A 14,242-nucleotide genomic window follows, 5' to 3' on the forward strand; every position below is an offset into this window, starting at 1 on the left:
TATACATTGTTTTGTTTCTTTCTATACTATGCTCTGCCTCTCTCTTGTAGTAGTATGCCATAAGACTGTTCATAATTTATATTACTTTATGAAAGTCTTTGTTTTAAAAAGTGTGGTAATGTATATTGATTTTACTTGAATTAGGTTTAACATTTAATAGATGTATTATTAAATGCTACTATTATGGCAGTTATCCACTCAAAATTATTAGATATTTTCATCCTTTTTATTTAGAAAAAAAAAATTAAAAGACCAGGCATGGTGGCTCACGCCTGTAATCCCAGCACTTTGGGAGGCCAAGGCAGGTGGATCATGAGGTCAAGAGATCAAGACCATCCTGGCCAACACAGTGATACCCTGTCTCTACTAAAAATACAAAAATTAGCTGGGCATGGTGGCACAGGCCTGTAGTCCCAGCTACTCGGGAGGCTGAGCCAGGAGAATCGCTTGAACCCAGGAGGTGGAGGTTGCAGTGAGCCAAGATCGCACCACTGCACTCCAGGCTGGTGACAAAGTGAGACTCCGTCTCAAAAAACAAAAAGAAAAAAGAAAGAAAACAATTAAAAGCAGAACTGATGGAGCATATGTATATGTAGAAAAATACCCAGTCATATATTCTGATAGTGCTTGCATTCACGTTGTGTCTTTTGTTATATGCAATAAAGTTCTTTTTAGTTTGTGCCTTTTTTTTGCAGTGCTGCATGGTGCTGAACCATTGCCATATTATACTGCTGCCCACGCAATGAGTTGGTGTTTACAGTGTTCCCAAGGAGTGGCTTATCTTCACAGCATGCAACCCAAAGCGCTAATTCACAGGGACCTGAAACCACCAAAGTAAGTTCTAATAACGTGACACGCCTCAGCCCCTTCCTCCTTCTCTCTCACTCTTGAATTCAAGCTGATTATTGTACAGGAGTTTCTCTTTTCTCTATTTGGCTTACTCGGTGTTTACTCTTAACTCACCTTCATCATTTAGTCATTTATCTAAGCTTGTATTTTAGATATTGTCTTTAGTGGGATTTTTATTTTTGGTAACTTCTACCTTAGATTAGCATACTTCTAGACTCTGTTAGCCTATAAAAATCTCATTTTGTGCCTGCAGTATATAATATTGCTGTTAGACAATTCCCTGAGGGCAGAGACAGGTCTGACGTTTTTCTTGCTGTGTCCCTAATACCTAGCACATAAACATTCTTCAAAAATTTGCAGAGTTGTTATTACTTGCTCTTTCAGAAGAAAGAAAAAGGGCATTTCTTGGTATCCGGATAGAAATTGAAAATATTCTGAATTCTTCATAATGTGAATACTTGAGACTTTAAAAAACTTATAAATTCCTTAGATAAGTATTTTAAAAGACTAAAACTTTGGGGTTTTTGTTTGTATAGATATTTAGTTAAAGAAAATATACACATAAAACATATTGTTTCCTTTTCTCTCTTTTTTTTCTTTTATGCACCTGTGACAGAGTAAAAACAGTCTCCACGTATCTTTACCCTCCCCCAAGCTCCCATCCCAGCACATTAGTCTTTACAGAAGAGATTTCCCTTAGGAAATCAGTATAGTCTTCAGTTATTTCATTCTCTTGATACTGGGTTAAAGCATTAAAACATCCCTTCTGGGTGTAACTTGTCACTCTCAGGTCTGATCTGATATACTCTACATAGGTTCCAACTCTTAAAATCACTGTTCTTGCTAGTGTATCCTATCTCTGCTCCCAAACTTAAACTGATTTCTGTTTCCCCAGGTCACTGATAAAATACTGTTTAAGCTTTTATTTTTCCTGAGGCTACTATCTTGGTTACCTGCCTTAACTAATGAAGAAATCACTTCGTCTTTTTTTTCCTGGTTGTGAATATTCCCACTATATTAACAGAGTTGAATTATTAAAGCAAACTCATGAGAATCACAGCTCTTAACCAGCAGCAAATTGATAAATGATCCAAAGGATATAGGCAAGCATCAGGTACAGCCAAAGCATTCTTTTCCTAAAAGAGCCTGAACACATCTGATGCAACACCCAAAAGTATCCCTTTTCTTCTCATTACAATATGTTTTGGCTTTGGAATAAATTATTAGTTATTGAACAATATATGGAGAAATATCTTACAAAAGGAAGTCATTTCCATTTTCTAACATCTTTTACATTGCACTAATTACACAGCTTAAATGACTATCCCTAATCTTCACCCAACCATACCACATAAATTTTAGGTTTATTTAGTCAACCTAGTTAGACCAGATGTATCCTTCTAAAATCATTTGTAGATAGAGACTCTCCTTTTGCTAGTAAATACCATTAATATATTTACAGAAAGTCTGGTCTAGGTCATGTATTCCAGGCCTCCCCATGGTTGGATTCATCTTGCAGATCATCTTTAGAGCCCCTGGTATACAAGTTGAACTTTAGAATCAGAATTGATTCTAACTCACAAAGTACTGGGTAAAAGAAAGTTCTTTGGAATGGCTATGCTTTTATATACAATTGGACGTACATGAATACCTGCTATATCTTTTTCTCGTTCTTTCTTTTTTTGTGATGGAGTCTCACTCTGTTGCCCAGGTTGAAGTGTAGTGGGACCATCTCAGCTCACTGCAACCTCCACCTCCCAGGTTCAAGCAATTTTCCTGCCTCAGCCTCGGGAGTTGCTGGGACTATAGGTGCCACCACGCCTGCCTAATTTTTTGTATTTTTAGTAGAGGCGGGGTTTCACCGTGTTAGCCAGGATGGTCTCAATCTCCCGACTTTGTGATCCACCCGCCTCGGCCTCTCAAAGTGCTGGGACTACAGGCTTGAGCCACTGCTCCCGGCCAGTACCCGCTATATCTGATTGTCAGTGGAAAACCTACAGTTTCTGTGGTCAGGAAGAGTTCCTCAAAATGGTATCTAAAGAAGATACCTGATGATCTAGGGAGGTGTTTTATACATGATCAAGTTGTGCTTGTGCTTGTATGTTATCTTTTGCAAGTTTATTCACATGTACATTAGAAATAAGCCTACAAAGATAATTTAAGTTCAGATCTCAGTGAGCCTTGAATTTCCTGTTCAAGGCTGGTGAACTTTTGAAGTCAAGTAAAGGAGTACTAACATAAAACTCATTCAGGAAAATTATCTTGAATTATCAGAAATTATATTGATATCTTGAATATACCAGTGTAAAACAAGGAAACTAGTTACAGAGTTCTTATAATTTTCTTGGGTAAAAAGTGTAAGAGTTTGAACAAGAACATTGAGATGGGGGAAAATGTTTTGTTGAAGTACATATAGAAGTATACTGGATTTAGCATTCTTTTCATTGGAATGATTATGAGAGTCTTTTTGGTATTATGGAACTGTGAATAGTAGTTTATCTGGCTTATTTTAGTCACATTGGACTAAAAGAAGAAATTTCCAAATCTCTCCCGATATAAAAAGTTTATAAAATTTATAATTAAAATGAATTCCTATGTACTGCTATTGGATATATTACTACAATGTGATTGTGCAAATTACATTACCCATTTCTATTTCTGTTTGTCATGAAAAGCAAAACATTGTAAGTAAGAGTATGCTACTTGGTGATTGTAGTTGGGTAACAGTACACCTAGGAAAGTCAGAATCCTAAGTTCAGAAAATTTTCCGGAAGTCTCTCATTAGGTCATTTTAGCTATAATAGATTTTTATTCCTCCCACACATACATAGTCTAAGCACAAAAATGGTTTTGGGATTGAGCATTTTTATAAGTATCTTCAAAATCAGGACATTAAATTACAAACCATTTTTTTCCTTCTATATTGGCTTATTTTCTTTAATTAAATTATATAGTGTTACTATTTTTTAAGTAGTACATATTTCTGATTAATCTCTCATTTTAGGATACCGTAATGTTGACCTACTAGAAGTTTTTTAAACCCCACATTTTATTTTGGCCAGAGAGAAGTATAATCAAGAAAGATTATGGAGCTAGAGATGAAGACATCAGGATGTGAGTCTAGCAGCCTTCCAAAGAGAGCTAGGTTATGGTCAATTAATTTTTGCTTATATTTCTCTGAACTATTAGCCTTTTATAGTAACCAAGTAAATTAGTCATTTCACAGAAGTTGAATGATAACATTCATTTTGCTTAACCTTTTCCATTTCCATAAATGTCTCTTCTTTTATTGAGAATAAAATGTTGGCCTTGTAACTTTTGATGTTTTTTGTTTTTTTAAAACAGCTTACTGCTGGTTGCAGGGGGGACAGTTCTGAAAATTTGTGATTTTGGTACAGCCTGTGACATTCAGACACACATGACCAATAACAAGGGGAGTGCTGCTTGGATGGCACCTGAAGTTTTTGAAGGTAAAATGGCAAAAGTATGGTATGTTTGATAATCTCCCTCACTCCTTGTGAATTCAATGTTTTTATAGATTTTCCCCATTTCCATGGTTTTACTTCTGCATAATACATAAAGTATACAATGAAATCTAAGGGGATATTAAATATAGTGTTATATCCTAAATTTTATAGTAAGATTTAAATCTTCTATGCAGGTTCAAGCATATGTACAGTTGATCGTCATTGTTCACCAATTTCTTAATTGCAAAATTGCCTATTTGCTAAACTTTATTTGTAACACCAAAATTAATACTCATGGTGCTTTCATGGTTATTTGCAGACAGTGCTTTCATGTATTCGCAGCCAGTGTTCATGCACTGAGCAGTGCGCATTTTGAGTCATCTAACGCATGTTCCCAGCTGAGGCTGAACAAGACAGTGCTCTTCCGTCTTGTTTCAGCTCTCATGCTTTAAGCAGATGTCCTTTTTGTACTGTTTAGAGCCCTTTTTCATTTTTGTGATTTTTGTTGGTAATTTTGGTACTTAAAATGGCCCTCAAGCATAGTACTGCCTAAGTACAAGAAGGCTATGATGTGTCTTAACAGACAATGTACATGTGTTAGATTATCTTCATTCAGGCATGAGTTACAGAAATGTTGGCTATGAGTTCAATGGTAATGAATCAACAGTATATAAGAATCAGGTGTCTTTAAGCAGAAACACACATGAAACAAGGTTATATATTGATCAGTTGACAAAAACGTGGTGACCAGAGGTGCACAGGAACCTACCCCTGTATTTTCCCTAGGAGCGATGATTCAGTGTTCACTAATTCAGTGTTCTCAGAAACTTTATAGAACATAAATACCAGGAATAATGAGAATTAACTGTGTTTTTGTATTGGTTTCCTAGCAATTAAAAATTGAGAGCCCTACAGTTTAAATGAGGATGCCTTAAAAAGAATGCAAGTGGCTGGGCGTGGTGGCTCAGGCCTGTAATCCCAGCACTTTGGGAGGCCGAGGCAGGCGGATCACGAGGTCAGGAGATCAAGACCATCCTGACTAACACGGTGAAACCCCATCTCTACTAAAAATACAAAAAATTAGCCAGGCGTAGTGGCCAGCACCTGTAGTCCCAGCTACTCGGGAGGCTGAGGCAGGATAATCACTTGAACCCATGAGGCAGAGCTTGCAGTGAGCCGAAATCGTGCCACTGCACTCCAGCCTGGGTGACAGAGCGAGATTCTGTCTCAAAAAAAAAAAAAAAAAGAATGCAAGTAATTGAACAGAAATAAGATACTAAGAATTGCAAATAAATTGCTTGACCCCCAATAAAGGTCAAGCTTATATGTTTACCTTCTTTTATACCTCCATATGTCACTGAAGTTCTAAAAGAGTTGCCTGTAAATTATGTACTAGGTTTCTGTATAAAAACATCAAATTATCTTTTAAATGAGAGAAGTGGAACTGAAGGTGTGTGATTTGTATGTTAGGAAGTGTGAATACCCATAAAATTCAGATACGTTCAGTTAATCAGACTCTGGTTATAGCTTATTTCTTTTATTTTTGATGACTTTAAAGTTTTTGGGTTTTCTGTTTGTTTTTAGCCACCCCAGAGAAAGAGAAATTGCAATGCAACTAGTCACCCGAGTGGAGCTCTTTTGCCCTAAAATTCAATTTAATAATGCATGAACAATCAGGTGTTATATTACACAAGATTAAATAATGCCTCCTGTTTCATATACAGAATGTATACATTTGACATTGTTTTAAAATTATTTACTTATCTAATATATCTTTATGTGAGTTAAAAATGACCCAATGTTACTATATGTGGAGAGCAAAAAGATTTGTTTGTACAAAAGATTAATTTTATTGCTCTAGACAACCCTTAATTGTCTACAGCAACAAAATCCAGACTGTTAGGCTGTGTTTCTTCATTTCTAAAAGATGTCAGTCAACCTGTAGCCCAAATTAGATTGTAGCATGGTTGTAGTGCTATATTACAGTGTACTGCTTAGCATGTAAAGCTATAGCTATAATAATTGTTCATTCTTACAGTGGGTTGAGTTTTTGTTTTTGGGAGATTATGAAGGGGGTTTACTGTGCTGATTCAACCACTTACTTAGTTTGTAAATTTTGCTGTATAACTTGGGTTATCCATAATTTTCATTACTTACAACTTACATTTAAGTTTACAAATTAAGAATTTCCCTTCACCATATATTGAGGAAGAAATTGTAACACTAAATTAGAAAGTTCTTCTGCTTTGATAGCAGAATAGTGCTGTCCATCAGAGAATGGGAAGAAAATTTAAGATTAAAATGTAACAGAAAGGAGGCCAGGCACAATGGCTCATGCCTGTGATCCCAGTGCTTTGGGAGGCCAGAGCAGGAGGATCAGTTGAGCCCAGGAGTTTGAGACCAGCCTGGGCAGCAATGCAAGACCCCATCTCTACAAAAAATTTAAAAAATCAACCAGTTATGCCAGCACATGCCTGTAGCTCCAGCTACTCAGGAGGATCACTTGAGCCCAAGAGTTTGAGGCTACACTGAGCTCCAGCCTGGATGAGAGTATGAGACCCTGTCTCAGAATAAAATAATAAACAACATAAAGGAACGTACAGATGTTTCATACTCTGCCCCAGAGAAAGTATCAATCTAAATACATAAAAGTCAAGTCCTATGCCTCTTGATGAAGAGATAGAAAATAGCCGAGTTTCTGAAGTAGATTTTTTTAGTGTATCATTGATACTTAATTCATTTAAAAATGTACTTGTTGAAAAGACAAAGTACTTCAGAAAGAGTAGTTTCTTAGTTCTACATGTGACAGCCTTGTTTTTATCCATGATACCCATTCTCAGAATGTAAGCCATTGTTTCTGTAAGTCATGTGGAAAAATAGTCTTTAGGTCATATACCACCTTTTTTTTCTAGGTAGTAATTACAGTGAAAAATGTGACGTCTTCAGCTGGGGTATTATTCTTTGGGAAGTGATAACGCGTCGGAAACCCTTTGATGAGATTGGTGGCCCAGCTTTCCGAATCATGTGGGCTGTTCATAATGGTTCGTAAAATGAAATTTTTCTTAAATGTACTTATTGTGTTTTCTACTTGGAAGACTGCTCCTGTCCCCTTCCCTAAAGAATATCATTTATCTGTAACATTAAAATGTACAATTCTTTGTTAAGAGACTCCTTTATCATTATCAGACTCTGCCCTGTCCCTGCCCCAGAGTCCAGCAGAGCAGGATTAAGAGTAGTCCTGGTCTACACATGCAGCTGAGGATGTTGGCTGGCTGCGCTGATTAGGGAAAGGCCACCAGCACACAACCAGAGCCCACTGTCTAGGTTGGCTCTCTCTTAGGGAGAAACCTCAGGCCGGATCCTGGAAAAAATTTAAAAATACATACGTAAAATCTCTGACATGGTTAATATAGCTGGAGAGTTATAGCCCTTTTCTCCTGAAGAAGCAAGGGCCTCATCAAGAAGGAAAAGCAAAGCATAATAATGCTTCACATATTGTTCCTGTTTGTATTCTCACCCACCCTTAGAAGGTAAGTACTGTTGCCTCATTTTACAGATTAGGAAACTAAGGCCTAAAGAAGTTAAATAACTTGCTTAAAGTCACAAGATTAGTAAGTGGTAGAGCTGGGATTCAAATCCCGACGCTTCTGACTTGAATGCTCATATCTTCAGTCATATTGACTTATGGACTCAATGTCCTTGCATCCATCCTGTTTCTTGTATAGTTCTGGTATTGTTTTTAACCACATATGATGTTAGAATGCATCCTCTTCATTAGTAAAGTTACTTTACATTTGCTTGGGAAAATAGCTTTTCATGAAGGAAAATTACTTAGCTTCTTAACTTTAGTGCCACTCTTATTTCATTTCTATGCCTTGTTTATAATCATGTGACTAATGGCCATTTTTTACATTATTCCACAAGTATAAAAACAAATGTCTTCCTAACTATTTAGGTCATTCAGAGATTTATCAAACAGTACCATCATCTGAGTAATCTTAGCTGTTTTTACCAGTTTCCTGTACTGCCTTTAGTATTACTACCATTAGTATCATTGTGGAGACTGTGAGAGCATTGACCAGGACAGCTTGCTTGCTTGCTTTCTGTCAGTTGTCAGTAAATAATTGAACCATGAGGTAAGGAATAAAAGAACTAACTTGTTAATTGATAAAATTACAAAGCACTTTTATTACTCCAAATTATAGGTCTTAAACTATAAGATCTATAAAATAAATACCACTTTGGAAATATGTACAAAGAGGTTGCATCATTCTTTGGGTAAATACATTCTTCCCCTCTTCCTCTAATTTTCAATTGTAGGTACTCGACCACCACTGATCAAAAATTTACCTAAGCCCATTGAGAGCCTGATGACTCGTTGTTGGTCTAAAGATCCTTCCCAGCGCCCTTCAATGGAGGAAATTGTGAAAATAATGACTCACTTGATGCGGGTATAATCCTTCTTTTGAGGGGCTTTGGATTTAGGGGAATTTAATATGTGCTGAGTTTTAATGGAATTTTAAAAGGGATGTTATTACTATATTCTGCTTTATATATTACTATGTTTTCTAAGTGAGAATGGGCATTTACTACTCATAGTCAGAAGAGGAAACATTATTTTGAGAGGGAAAATCTAGTTCTTTATCACTGGAAAGATGGCTAGACTAGGTTTCTAGACTTGCTTTTTTCTTTTTGCTTACATTAGTGGGCAAGTATGTTTGTCTCTGGGCCTGTTGCCTCATCTGTAATGTGGGAGAAACTGAAATAGTCTCTAAAGCCGTCACAGGACTTAGATACATTAATATTATGACTTCAATACATGCTAGACTAAATTTTACATTTTTCTGATACCAATTTTCATCAAGCATTTAGTCATTTATGCAAGGCAATAGGTTGCATTCTCAGACACGTTTATTTGAGTGACTTTTACTATTTGGCCTATTTTCAGGTTTTTATATCCCAGTAAAAAGTTAAACTTTCTTCTGTTTAGAAGAACCCTTTTAAATGATTATCAAATTTTCCTAGTCTATTAATCAAGCACCATTAGAATTATTTGGAATATTTTACACCTCTGGTTTTGGTACATTAACAAAACTGTGAAGTGATATCTTGGCTTTAAAAAGTTCACGTATCTGTGAAAGTGCCTGAATTTTGGAACAGTTTGTTCAGTAGAAGAGTCTTGCAATCTCCTTAAATATAGACTAAGTGATTTCCTAAATGGAAAAAAGGTTGTTTATTCAATCTATTAAAAATTTCTTAGGCAAAGCAACTTGAACTAATCTACTAAAAGTTTACCATCATATTTGGATACCAGTCATATGTAGAACCTTTTGCATAGGAAAACAACTTAGTCTCTGTAGTCAGATTACTTAAAACTTTGGGATATATAAGTTGTTGAGGTTGTAATTTTGCTTCTCTGTGCTTTGTCTAATTTGAGGAGAATACCTTTCCTTTTTTTCTCTAAATTCTAATATTTTTGTCCAGCATATACTTTGAATATTATGCCTCCAGTTTGTAGAAAGATATTCATAATCTATTCTCTTAATATTTAAAATGTTCTAACAATTATTCTATGGTATAATAGTCTCAGTTATCAGACTAACAGTCACTGCAACAATACGGAAGTTTGCATCACTACTGTGAGAACATGAATATGTTTTATGTAATTATGAGAAATGATACTATTTTATTTCATATGTTTCTCTAGAGAAATATTTGCTGTTTTCTTCAAGACTATCTAGACTCCAATGTAAGCTAGATTCTTAGGTAGGTGCATGGCATTGATCAAAGTTGAAATCCAAGAATACCTTATTGTAATCTTTGTAAAATAAAAGACTTAGGCACCTAAAAATTTAGTATATACCTTAGGGAAAATAAAGCATTAACAGGATTTAATTTGTATTAAGGAAATTTTAAGCTGTGGTTTACTTTTTTATATATAGTACTTTCCAGGAGCAGATGAGCCATTACAGTATCCTTGTCAGTATTCAGATGAAGGACAGAGCAACTCTGCCACCAGTACAGGTAAATGGATAGATTGGAAGAGTATCGACTTGATTTTTCTTTCTTCTCTATTCCCATGAAATTATAATCAAGAAGTAATGAGTGATGTCCCCATTTGCATTTTAATTCCTTCATTTCATATGATTGACTGCAATTTAAGTTTACAGGTGCATCATTCTTCATGAAGATACCCTGATTAAAGAGTTATTGAAGACCTGCTTCCAAGTCTTGTAATTCCTACATAATTATGAATAAAAAGATGACATATTGTATTACAGTGAATGTCATTCTTAACTTTAAAGATAACTTTTAAATGGATACTACTAGATCAAGTGGTATTAGAAATTATTGTAAATGTATTTAACACATTTCTTCATCATGAACACCCTAATTTTTGTTCTCTTCTACAGAGACTCTGACTTAAGAAGCTATGTTAAAAGTTCCTTAGTTTTCCGAAATGTGAAGTAGTAGTGGGACATGTAATTTGTGGTCATCAAAAAGATAGTAGAAATAATACTCTAACTTAGAAATATTGTACTTTTCAAAATATAGTGGCATTATAAGCATTTCATTATTAATTAAAACTAAAAACTACGTGTGTGTCTATATCCATATGTATTTACCCTGCATTTATTGACAAATACTTTTACTGATCTGTTTCTCCCACCTCAAGAATAGTTTTATTTATTTTAAGATGGTTTATTGTTTGGCTAGTTATTCTCAAATTCCAGTTTTACTGAAAATATTTTGAGTTGCTCTGAATTCTAAAATGTACTTCTCTAAAATTCTATAATTTGCATCTCCCACGTCCTCCAAACCCTCTCTTCATTTCCTTACTGTGACCTTGAGTTTGTTAGCCTCCCACCTTTTCACTGGTCCTCAGTCCTCTTAGGTCCTTTTTTCTTTCTCCCTCCACTTAATTCCAATCAACTATTATAATTCCTTTGGGAATAATTTTCATCTGTCTAGCCTCTCTTTCAAGCTTGCTTGGCTAAACCACAAGCCTAATAAAAGCTGAAACTCACGTTACCCCTTGCCTGTACCAGTGCAGCTGAATGTGGCTGGAGGTATCCTCACATGCATGTTTAGTGCTATTGGACAGTTGTACTATATTGTAGTTTGTCTCTTTCCTCCTATATGTCTTAATTTTATACTGTAGCCTCTCCTCAGGCTTCAAACACCTCCTTTCGACTCCTTACTCTCAGCTGATCTTGTTTGCTCTTCATCTGAGAAAATTGGAGTAATCAGAAGACAGTTTCCACAACATCTGTGCCCATCTACTCTGCCTTCTTCTGTTACTCTGGCTGAACTATCCATACTTCTGGCCAAAGGTGTACCTTTCTGCCTGTGCATTATATCCCATCTGCATTATATCCCATCTACTCTTCTGAGCAATTCTCCCCTCTCTCTTGCATCATCAGCTTTAACTTTCTACTGGATCATTCCTAGAACATACGTAGTCTGTATTTGCATTCTCTAGCTTCTCTTTTCCCATTCTTTCTTGAGCTGACTCCATTCAGACATATTATGCCAGTACTTCAGAATTGTTCTTGTCGAGGTCACTAGTTATCTCTACATCACTACATTTAAGGAATCATTTTCATTTCTCATCTTGACTCTCAGTAGCACTTGACCTAATTCATTACTTTCTCCTTCTTACACACAGCACTTTATTCAATTGGCCTCTGAGATACCATACTAGCCTAGAGTCCATCTTACATCTCTGGCCATCTGTTCTCAGTTTTCTTTGCTAGTTATTCCTCATCTCCCCAACCTAGAAATGTTGGAGTGCCCAGGGCCCAGTCATTTGGCTTCTTCACTTATCTGTCTGCACTCATTTCCTTGGTAACCTCATCCAGTATTGTGGCCTTATATACCATCTGTTGGCTCATAATTTTTTCCATCTTATACCTGAACTCTATACTCATATATCCAACTACTTGCTTTACATCTACTAGAAACTCAAACTTAATATTTTCCAAACAGAGTTCCTGATACTTCCTTCAAACTCAATCTTCCTGTAGTCTTTCCCCATCTCAATTAATAGCCCTCAGTTCTTCTACTAGCTCAGGTTAAAAACCTTAAGTTATTCTTGACTATTAGAAGACTATTTAGGCATCTTGGTTCCTTTTTGTGCTAGCCTTAAGTTTTGCTTAAAATGGGTTTGTTTGGATATCTTCATTAGCTTGAAAAGTCTTATTTCTATTCCTGCCTGGCTAGTTTATAAAAGAATGTAAGTTACATAATACTAAGTGAAGCATTTGTATTATTTCCAACCAGTAGTCATAAATGTTTCTGCTTTTCCTAGGCTCATTCATGGACATTGCTTCTACAAATACGAGTAATAAAAGTGACACTAATATGGAGCAAGTTCCTGCCACAAATGATACTATTAAGCGCTTAGAGTCAAAATTGTTGAAAAATCAGGCAAAGCAACAGGTTTGTTTTGTTATTACAAGTAAAATTGGTAACCTTAACAGTAGTCACAATATTATACTAAATGAAATTAATTATCTACTATCTTCTATTTTATAAATCCTGAATTTTCTTCCTGAAACATGTAGAAGAGCTTATAAATAGAGACTTGTAATGAGATTCTCCTACCATTTATTACCAAATGGTTTTTCCTTCTAATGATTGCTACCTTTGCCAACTCTCACTCCCTATCTATAATAATCCTTAAATGTAATGGTTGATGGTTAAAAATGTAAAATGGATATATTTTGGCTATGCTGCCCAGTTAGAGGAGTTGTCCTAAGTGTATCATTTCATGCTATTCAGATTTATTATATTTTTGCCATTGTTGATTTTTAAAAATATTGTAAGGAGTGAGTTTATTCATTTTGCCTGAGGCATTTAGGTTAATGAATAATCGGGGCTTTTAGCCCCAGTTCTAGTGACTACCCTTTCATAAAAACAGTATCTGCAGCTTGCTTTCCCTTACCGCTGTAGCTCCCTCTCATGCAAACTTCCCTCTCCTTTCAGAGCAGAACAGGATCCATCAGAATCCTACTTGCCATCTTCCTCCTTTTAGGTTGCCTAAGACTGCTAAATCTAAAGAACTTCAGTAATTCAGATTGACCTGTAATTTTAACAGAGTGAATCTGGACGTTTAAGCTTGGGAGCCTCCCGTGGGAGCAGTGTGGAGAGCTTGCCCCCAACCTCTGAGGGCAAGAGGATGAGTGCTGACATGTCTGAAATAGAAGCTAGGATCGCTGCAACCACAGGTAAAAAGGAACTACAAGTCTGAAGAGTAAAAATGTATATAAGGCTTTTGGCCATGCTAGTTTCAGTTGTCAGAGGTTTTTTGTGTGTGTCTTATTTTTTTTTTTAATAGGAAGTAGGTTTACAATATATTTTCTAAGTTACTAGCAATAATTTTGCATTTATCTCAAATTCCAAATAAGGAAGGTATGACTTGTAAAAATTATTTGGATGAGAAAGTATGCCTTCCTCTTTTACAGATTTTATCAAATGTAATTCTTTCTGCTGAAACATGAGTTGAAAGTCTGAGTGAGAAATTCTGCCAAAACTGGAATATTTTGGAGATTTTGAGTGATACTACTAGATTTTTGTGCTGAACTCAAATAATAGCAAATATTTTGTTTCAAATTTAACAGAAAAATGTATTCCAGATCCACGTATGATTTGACCTTCTATCTGCTCCTTCATTCCAGTGACAAAATAATAGCCAAGCTGGTTATGGTTAATTTTTTTAATTGTAAAGTAAAAGATCATAATTTTATTGGATCTTGGAAAAGCTAGCATTTAAATTCCATTGTTCAGTTCTTAAAATTATTAATCATGGAAGAACTGGTCAGCACAAAAACAATTACATGTTTTGTTACCTAAGTAAACTGACAACCTAATTTTCTGACCAGGTTTCATTTTAGTAATGCTGGTTTAATTTGAACTTTGTTGTT

The 14,242-nt window shown here is 35.6% G+C and overlaps 1 protein-coding gene across 2 annotated transcripts in view; it reads left to right on the plus strand.

Annotated features, from left to right (window-relative positions):
* The window catches only part of MAP3K7 (mitogen-activated protein kinase kinase kinase 7), a 77,185-nt gene that overhangs the window by 26,419 nt on the left and 36,524 nt on the right, over window positions 1-14,242 (plus strand). For both annotated transcript variants that reach the window (XM_017888243.1, XM_017888244.1), the window contains exons 5-11: window positions 696-834; window positions 4,195-4,319; window positions 7,229-7,357; window positions 8,637-8,767; window positions 10,259-10,340; window positions 12,628-12,758; window positions 13,417-13,546. In XM_017888243.1, the coding sequence (XP_017743732.1) occupies window positions 696-834; window positions 4,195-4,319; window positions 7,229-7,357; window positions 8,637-8,767; window positions 10,259-10,340; window positions 12,628-12,758; window positions 13,417-13,546 (867 nt within the window). The remainder of the gene's footprint in view (window positions 1-695; window positions 835-4,194; window positions 4,320-7,228; window positions 7,358-8,636; window positions 8,768-10,258; window positions 10,341-12,627; window positions 12,759-13,416; window positions 13,547-14,242) is intronic.

The sequence above is a fragment of the Rhinopithecus bieti genome, unplaced genomic scaffold (assembly GCF_001698545.2).
Source record: "Rhinopithecus bieti isolate Rb0 unplaced genomic scaffold, ASM169854v2 scaffold_18053, whole genome shotgun sequence".
Lineage (NCBI taxonomy): Eukaryota > Metazoa > Chordata > Mammalia > Primates > Cercopithecidae > Rhinopithecus > Rhinopithecus bieti.